General features: G+C 48.1%; 1 protein-coding gene across 4 annotated transcripts in view; it reads right to left on the reverse strand.

Moving 5' to 3' along the window:
• The window catches only part of LOC135895807 (carboxylesterase 5A-like), a 28870-nt gene extending 19819 nt beyond the window's left edge, over positions 1-9051 (reverse strand). For 3 of the 4 annotated variants that reach the window (XM_065423988.1, XM_065423985.1, XM_065423986.1), the window contains exons 1-4: positions 8894-9051; positions 6273-6399; positions 4640-4781; positions 1466-1930 (exon numbers count right to left, since the gene is read on the reverse strand). In XM_065423988.1, the coding sequence (XP_065280060.1) occupies positions 1466-1930; positions 4640-4781; positions 6273-6349 (684 nt within the window). In that variant the 5' untranslated portion in view covers positions 6350-6399; positions 8894-9051. The remainder of the gene's footprint in view (positions 1-1465; positions 1931-4639; positions 4782-6272; positions 6400-8893) is intronic. The other variant, XM_065423987.1, reaches the window with a different exon arrangement.
• Positions 9052-9406: the final 355 nt, after the last annotated feature.

A 9406-nucleotide genomic window follows, 5' to 3' on the forward strand; every position in this document is an offset into this window, starting at 1 on the left:
GTGGCGAGAAGCCTCGGTGGGGATGAAGATCATCCTAATCACACCCTTTGGCCAAATGTTCAGGCTTCTGAGCCTAAACTGCGCGAAACGTTAACACGGCAGGAAAAAACACAGCTTCCGCGCTTCGCTCTATGCGTTTCTTTCTTTCGTGCAGTTTACCCTTATTACAGTATGAACCAACTTGCCCGATAAATCTTATTGCTGTAGGTGGATACCGCTTTCTCATGGTATCACTAATTCGGACAAGGGAGAACGCTAGCGAGCGTGAAACACGCGCAAACTGCCCGTCCGCACGGGCTGAAGGCTGCGGCGAGGCGTCTGCAGTGGAGCCCGATGGAACGGCGCTGCCATCTGGCGGCTGTCACAGAAGTGGCGACACCGGCTGTAAGCGCGCGGGCGGAGAGTTTTACAACTGAAGCTAGTCTAGTAACGTTGGTCCATACTGCAGCAGTGGTCCTCTCGCGCTTGCCATTAGACACGTTGCGCCTTCTGGTGACGCCGCCGTGAAGTCCACAAATGCCCAGTGGTAATTATACGCAATGGCACATACGCACGTGAACGTCCCCTATGTTTAGACTGCACTATCTTAGGGATCGGCCCACATTATTACACTGAGCTATCTCCGGGTCTGGCCCATGTTTTTGGTGGTATAGCTAGGTAGCTAGACAGCTGGAAAGAAACCTGGTCTCACAATGCCAAGAACTCTATTCGCGTTAAAAATGACCACGTTGAGTGTTCGCTCATTGTCGCACACAGTGCGACCTTGCGATACCGATAAATCATCAGCTTTGTTAAAACGCTGTCAAAATTCATTACATCATAAGTCGCTGTAGCGGGAAGTTCCAGGAGTGTCGCCACCTGCCTCTTCCTTGGGTCCTGGCAGCTTCTTAGGTCATGCTTTCTTTTTTTTTTCCTTTTTTAGAACTGTCTGCGCCCATGCGGACCATCGTAATAAGAGCTGAAGAGTTTGTGCAGTCCATACGTAGGTTTCTCATATATAGGCTTAAAGGCATGTGTGCAAGGGCACGCCGAATTCAAGCAGAAGTGCTTTTTTTTCTTTTCTTCTGCATTGTGGACCATTCAGAATCGGAGACGTTCGTTAGAGTGGAAGCATGCTCAAAACACCCGCCGCCGTAACTCACTGGCCATGACGTGTTCAATCTCGGCCGCGGCCGCCGCATTTTAATAGCTGCCGAATGTAAAAAAAACGCGCGTCGACCGTGCTTTGGGTGCAAGTTAAAGAACCCGAGGTGTACGGAATCAATCCGGAGCTCTCCATTACGGTGTTCCTCGCAATGCACTGCAGTTGCGGGACGTTAAACCCCGTAATTTAATTTAGTGTGCTCAGGACCTCGCAATAAAGTTTGTTTCTCGAAATAGGAAGTACTTCGACGCTGTCGCAGAGCTATCCCATGCGCTGCCTAGTTCTTTACACAGTGTCATGCTCGCTGCTAAACTTTGTCACCTGGTCCAGGAGTCCCATGTTGCCTGCCGCTCGCTGCTTTCCGCTGCGCATGAACCCCATCGCGCCCAGCCGGTAGTTGGGCACCACGACCACCACGCCGGTCTGGTTGACGAAGTGGCGCGGGTCGGAGAAGAAGTACGAGTTGCCGCCGCTGGCGAAGTTCAAGTCGATAAGCGCCACAAGGACGGCGCTGTGTCCCGCGACCCCGAGGCCCCCGACGCCCCTGAGCTGCTCGTAGGCAGAGCTCGTCGTGGGCGTGTAGACGTCCAGGTGCAGGCAGTCCTCGGACACGTTGGACGCGTCGATCAGGGTGATGTTGCCGTAGTACAGGTTGTGCTGCACGCACGGGTAGCGCGGGTTGCGGCCGTCAAGCGACAGCGAGCCCGCGGGCATGGGCTCTGGCCGCCGGAATCGGTGGAAGCCCAGGGGAGGCTTGGCGTACGGAACGCCGTAGAACGCGGAAACCTGCGCGCGAGAACGTGCGGCGAGTCTTTTCTGGGCATACTTTGGTCGTGGCGCGGATTACACTTCGTGAAAAGGGACAGAAAAAAAAACTGGCTGTGGCTTAGCTAAGGTTAAGCCCAGGATGCGAAGCATACTAGCCTTTATTTTAACGCGACAGCGTTAAGGAGCTCGTGCCGCAGAAAAGCCGGTGTCGTCGGCGTCGGCTCAGGCGTGCGGCGCTTGCTCAGGCGCACATTTCGTTGTCGCGCCGAACGCTGCGTTGCTCGACGCTCACCGCGTCCGATGCGGGGCGCGTAGTCGCTGCGCCGTAGCAAAGCCACCTAGAAACAGTCTCTGTAGCACGCCGCAACCTTCGCTTCTCATTCCAACGAGCAGCTCTGTCTCCAGGAGGCATCTCACCTCGTGAGTGTCTAGCAGAGGCAAGCGCAGCTGCTTATATACCGCCGCGACGCCGCGATCGACGGCGCGAGTTGGAGCCCCGTTTCTCCTCTGTCGTGACGTCACGGTGTCACGTGGTATTGAAGGCGACACCGCCGCGCCTGAGGAGCTGGGTTGAGCTCTAGTAATATGCTTCGCATAAAAGAAGACAGTGAAGCGCCGAGACAGACTCGCGAACTACCTGGTTCGTGGCCTCCGAGATTGCTCCGGTGCGCTCTCGGAGGCCACCTCTTATAGGTTGGCTGATGAGGGCGCTGCCGTATCGAAGACACTGAAGAACTCTAGAAGACACTAGAGTTACTGTATATGCTACCAAAGGTAGATGCTACCTTTGGTAGCATATACAGTAACTCTAGAAGACACCAAAGACGAATACACCCAGGAGCAAATACTCACAAAATGACGAGGTATGTGTGGTTGCATTGACTTTCCACAAATGAACGCTCCATTCTTCCTATTTTTCTTGGTGCCAGTCCTAACCCTGCAAGCTTTTCCTTTAATTATCTTGGTGTACAAGTAAGCAGAAATCTTACATTTATTGAGCAAATAACAAATGCAAAAGAGAAGATTATCTACGGGATTAGGGTACGTCTAAAGGCACGTAACATATTTAACCATCAAATATTACTATCCTTATACTTTTCATTTATTCATTCCCAGATTAACTACTGCGTTACTTGTTGGGGAAACACTTACGTAGCCCATTTAAACTAATTGTAAATCCTACAGAATCAGGCTATCAGGATAATTACATTTAGCCCATACAACCACGAAGCCGCATATCTTTTACGAAGTAATCACATTCTTTCAGTCACACAACTCGTTAAACATAACGATTGGTACCTTTTTTCCCATCAAATCAATTATACACGATGCGACAGCTTGGTACCACAATCTCCTCTAATAAATAGCAATATTACCAAGTTTGCAATAAATAGGAACTTCATTTTATTCGAAATACATATACTAAATATGGGAAGCAGAGCGTCCATTTTTCATCTGTCGCATTCTGGAACACACTACCACTAGATATAAAAACGCTTAAAATTCACAAATTCAAGAAATAACTAAAAGAATATATTCTGTCGAATACTGATGCCTAGTTCACACTCACAACCATTTTTTCAGTGTGCCTTTATTTCATTTTGATTGTCATACCATTAGATTTCTGTTTGATGTTTTTGCCATGCATATATATTCGAGTTCGCAAATTATGCTTTGTACGACATGTTATTTACGCTGTTAATTTATTACCGTTGAAAACGATTCTCTTACAGTGCTTTTTTATACGCCTCTTATTCATGCACATTTAATTCTTTAATTATGCTATTCATACAAAAACCTGTAATTCTTCCTTGTTAACGATTGTCGAGACTGCTGTAATCTATGTTTTATTACGTTGAGTTTGTAGAGGAGGTCCCATTGAAGTCTTTGATTTCGGGTCCTCCTCCTGTATATTAACAGCCCGTAATCCTTCTAATCATCACAATAAAACTGATTCTGATTCTGACATTCTAATGGAATGCGAAGAGATTCAGACAGTGGGAGGTAACGTACACCTTCCAGAAGCGTTTGGATTTAAAGTGGATGGAAGCATAAATCGGTCAGCAGTCGAGATACGCAAGAGGCATTTGGCGTATTGGTTAAAAAAAAAAAAGCAGTGAAGAGAAGGCTATGACCAGATCCGCTACAGGCATGGGCAGCGGTACAAGCTAGGTAGAGAAGTTTTGAGGAAGAAGAAGAAGAAAAAAAGAAAAACAAGATTAAAGAGACGTATAAAATAATGGTATGGTATGATGAACTTTATTAATGTCCTGAAGATCAACCCTTAGACTTAATGCTAGAGTACGTGTACAACATACCTGATTAAATCAAGCAGGCTTGGTGATAATTTGTCACCGCCCTGTTTCAAAGAGCATGCCAATAAATCATCATCATCACCATCACCATCATCATCATAATCACAGTCATCATCATCATCATCATCACCACCACCACCACCGCTGCCGCCGACGCCGCACGGCTACAACAACCACTTCCTCGTGGTGCACATAGTGATGATCAGCACAGCTCTCGCTGTTGGATGTGTGGGTTGCCAATGCTACGTGCACATGCCTGCCGGTTTTTTCTCCCGCATCCTCTTTTTGCTGTACGGCCCGCGCTACGACGCCAGTCCTCATTCTCAGCGTTCGATCAATCGTTATTCCTGATCTCTGGCGAGAGAAACACGAAACATGCGTGCTCACGCTGCACGCGTATAGCGCTTGCTACCTCGAGGTTCTTGAATGTGCGCCCGTAGACGGTGCCGATGTCGAGGTTCGCTTCGGGCTCCTTGTGTACCTCGACAAAGATGACGAAGAAAAAGTAGGCCGTGAACACGATAAGGTTGGTGGCCGCCACGCCGTGCCACCACCTGCACGCATCATCGCCACCTCGTGGTCATTGCGGGAACATACCCTGTTCGACGTAATGGTTCTGCGGAAATCCGCAAGGTGGAGAGAAGTAATTAATAAAGGGATAATGAGACATTTACCCACTCGTAGCAATTGCTACAAAGGAAACCCATACGGGTTCCTCGAAAGAAAAGCCTCGCACTTGAAGAAAAATTCGTCTTGGTCCGGGGCTCGAGCCCGGGGCCACACCCTTTCCGGGGCAACCGCTCTACCATCTGAGCTAACCAGGCGGCTAGAAGATGGCAGGGTGTACTAGAGCTTATCAACTACTCGAAACAAAGTCAAGAGTTTTACGTAATAGCTGTGCGGAAACCCGCTAGGTGGAGCGAAGTAATTAATAAAGGGATAATGAGACATCCGCCCAATCTAAGCAGTGGCTACAATGGTTTCCGCATGGGTTTCCTTTGTAGCAATTGCTACGACTGGGTGGATGTCTCATTACCTGCTTATTAACATACCGTGTGTTACGGCAAAGGCTTTAAGTAATTCCTACATACCTCCACATAGGTAATTGTTTCGTTAGAATTCGTCACTGAAGTAATTTAATGTACATGCTGCAAGTGCGGGATTGAAGCCGGTGCATGTATAGGCTCAGTGCATGTATGTTACTACGAATTCTGAGCCTATACTTTACGATATTCTCGCCCCCTTCCCTCCCCAAAATAACCATTAATAAAAATTGAAATAATAATAACAAGTAAAAAGTTGCCACAATTTACATTGTTGGTCCACATAGTTCTGTCGTGCATCGCTCAATTGAAATGCTTTTTGAAGAAATAAGTATATAGGGCGCCTCTGGCGTTTCGAAGCAAGTTTGCGAGGATGTCTTGAAACTGATAGGCCCTCAGCAGCGACTGGCCCAATCCGTCAATTAAAACATGCTGCCTAAAACCATCATCTAAGAGGTTATTTGGGGATCTTTGGTTGCCTACGAGTTAATCAGTTATGGCGGCATTTACAATTCAGCCCACATACACGCACGCACACACACACGCACAAATAGGTTTAATGTGTCAGGCGAGAGTGTTACGTGAAATTGGAGACATGTAGCGTGTTGCACTAGACCACCCACTCTATCGTTATAAAAAGGTTAAAATCAACAGTCATCCACATTTAAAGGCGATCTATGGACGACTCGATGCACTTGATAGTAAATGTTGGTTGCACTTTTAAGAGACATTTATGCATTCATGTATAGAGTCAAAGCCTAGGTCAAAGTCTAGAGCATGAACATTCTACAGGCTGATTGCATTACGCACCTCAAAGAGTGTTGTCAGTAGTATGATCAAGTATATGTAGGCTTAACTTGAAGGTAAACATCTACATGACTCAGAGTACGATGTGCAGGCGTTATAGCAGCGAAACTTTGTCACGATGCGTACTAACACATTCAGGCGTTATCGCATCGAATTGAGAACAGCAATCTGGAGGCTAAGTGCAGCGGTGCTGACCTGTACGTGAAGGTGGCCTTAGCCGCTTGGACTCGCTCCGCGCGACCCTTGCTGGACGCGATGAACTGGGTTTGCATCGCGGTCTCTCAGCAGCGGTCGGGGTGCTTAGGGGATGGAGCGGCTCGCGCTACGAACGACAAAAGACGACACGAAGAGTGTTAAACGGGTACCAAATATGAGCAACGAATTTATTCATTTTGGTGACCATAGGGCTTTCAGAATATTCTTCGGCGTTTCTTTGGTTCGAAATAGTTGACCGACAGCGGAGAAAAGAGAAAATACCAAGGTTTTCTCTTGACTTTCGCGCCAAAACAGCGGGTCTAATGGACTGAGCTTTGACGTCACGAATTTCACGCTTTCGCATATATTAGTGGCTTTTGCACAGGATTAATCCACAGAAGTTTCCATATATCGAGTCCTTTGCTTACCTTGGGATGTTATAGAGTCTCAATTTTATTAATAAACAACATTGTTGGCTGTGCTTGTTGGCTACTGCTGCCTGCTTTCGCCAATATATAACGAGCTGGTGCATGTAAGCAGGAAACTTTCGCGTAATCGCGTCGTGCGGCGTTTCAGATGCTTCTCATTATGCTACCACGTTGAAAGGAAGGCAATTAAAGGGGTCAAATTGTGAAGAAAGGTCGGAAGACAAACCAGAGGGAGTCTAGATAGAATAGCAGAAAAGACGTGACCGAACGCGCATAGCTCATGTAACACAAAATTTGTGAGCCAACTAAACATCGCTTACATAGCGGTCACTTATTGCCATCTTTCAAGGGTTAACTACGCAAAGTCGGAGAGTAGAAGTGCTACTTAAATTTTCTCCTTTATTTGTGATTTGTTCGCACAGAAAAGCCGTGCACGCCTTTAACGTCGTGCGCGCAGCGCCCTAGTTCAGTTCGTTCAAGCCTAAGATCAACATAATTGTCCTCAATATCACCATAATCATATTTACGTCCAACTGCAACACGGTGGACTCTTCCAGCCAGCGCTACGTGTACCCCTGCCTACTTATAATCCTCTGCCAGCCGCGATGGCCGCATCTCCAATGGCGGCGAAATGCGACAACGCCCTTGCACCACCGGGCATTGGACGCACGTTAAAGAACCTCAGGTGGTCAAAATTAATCCGGATTTCCTCCGGAGTCCCTTATTCAGCGCGCCTCATAATCAGGTAGTGGTTTTACACGCAACATCCCATTTTATTATTGTTTCTTTTTAATTCCCTGCCACCCTCGAGGCGATTGAGTTTTCTTTTTCTTGGCACACATACTGTTACTGTGATAGGCCACCAGCTATCTGTTCTACGCATTACATGGCCAGCCGCTACGCTTCGTTCTCCTAATCACAACTGGAATCTCAGACACCCGAGTTTGCTCCGCAATCCGCACTACCGTCTTTGTCTCTCCTAATATAACTGTCGTGTCGTGACTTAGTCACAGTTTTGGTTTTAGAACGCTGTATACGTGGGGCGCCCCTATATAGCGTTCACCTATAGTGAGGCAAGCCTGACGTCATCCCGCGATACGCTTAGTGTTGGCCGAGGTTTCCGAATACAATGATCCCACTGATGATCCAACGTCACCAACGTTCGTCTCCCACCACCCGTTGGGCGCGTTCCTTTGTCTGCCGGCCGATGTCCTTAAAAAAAAATGGCTGTGGCTTAGGTAAGGTTAAGCCCAGGATGCGAAGCATATTAGCCTTTATTTTAGTTGTTGAACCACTGTTTAGCCTGGTGAACTGCTGTTGCTTGGCTATATTTGGTTCGGCTAGACGAAGAAACAACTCATGCATTACTTCTTCGCCTTCAAGAGTGGAACGCGACAGCGTTCCCGTCGACCCGCCAAGGGGTGTAAGACAATGGGCTACAGGGCAGCGACTACGCGCCCCGCATTGGACGCGGTGAGCGTCGAGCAAAGCAGCGTTCGGCGCGGCAACGAAATGTGCGCCTGAGCAAGAGACGCGCGCCTTAGAAACAGCTCGTTTCTAAGGCAACACCGCATTCACTAGAGGCGCTTTTGTACCGCTTTGAAGCATCGTACTCGTGGCTCAGTGGTAGCGTCTCCGTCCCACACTCCGGAGACCCTGGTTCGATTCCCACCCAGCCCGTCTTGCAAGAGTTGAGCCAAAGCCACTTCTCCTCTGTCGTGACGTCACGGTGTCACGTGATTTCATGGCGACACCGCCGCGCCTGAGGAGCTGGGTTGAGCTCTCGTAATATGCTTCGCATAAAAAATTAAATTATGGGGTTTCACGTGCCAAAACCACTTTCTGATTATGAGGCATGCCGTAGTGGAGGACTCCGGAAATTTTGTCCACCTGGGGATCTTTAACGTGCACCTAAATCTAAGTACACGGGTGTTTTCGCATTTCGCCTCCATCGAAATGCGGCCGCCATGGCCGGGATTTGATCCCGTGACCTCGTGCTCAGCAGCCCAACACCATAGGCCGACGTCCTTGCCGCCCGCGTCGGGCACACTACGCCTATGCGCGTCTATGTGCGCCGTCTATGTCCGGTTGGTTGAAGAATGCTGCCCTTGTCTTATCAACACATTACGATAATAAGAGTTTTGTCAAGCCTATAGGGCGACTGCTATCAAATTTGTTCGGAAAGAACCTTACCTGAGGGAAGCGTCGCACTAGTTATGATGTCAGCTGCGCCGCCAGCAGAACGAGGCGAGCTTGCGGCTAGTAATGGTAGCAGATTTACGCGAAAGGTGAACGTTCCAGCTTGTCTTGAGCTCGTGTTCTTAGCGCGCGGAGACGAGATGATGAAAATGACGATAGCTCGCTTGCTTGCTTTCTCCTCACCTGTGGCGCTTACCCACTACGGGGGATTGGCCTAAGAAGCGGGTGGTTAAAGGTTAAGGGGAAGGGGAGAGAGAGAAATCTAAACGGAAAACTAAATCAAGGTGAAGTATAACGTTAATTATAGGAGATAGATTTAGCTGGAAGATACGGAAATAATAATATTTGTAGTTATAAACAGCAAATTGTGTGTGCGTATACGTGTGTGTTTGTTTGTGGTATTACAATAATTGCGATAAGGCAATCAGCCATCTAATTATTGAGTTTGTGAATTAACCTGGTGGCCTCCTTGGGTCACAGAGATAGTCGCGAAAGGCCACGCAGATG

This window comes from Dermacentor albipictus, chromosome 4 (assembly GCF_038994185.2).
Source record: "Dermacentor albipictus isolate Rhodes 1998 colony chromosome 4, USDA_Dalb.pri_finalv2, whole genome shotgun sequence".
NCBI lineage: Eukaryota > Metazoa > Arthropoda > Arachnida > Ixodida > Ixodidae > Dermacentor > Dermacentor albipictus.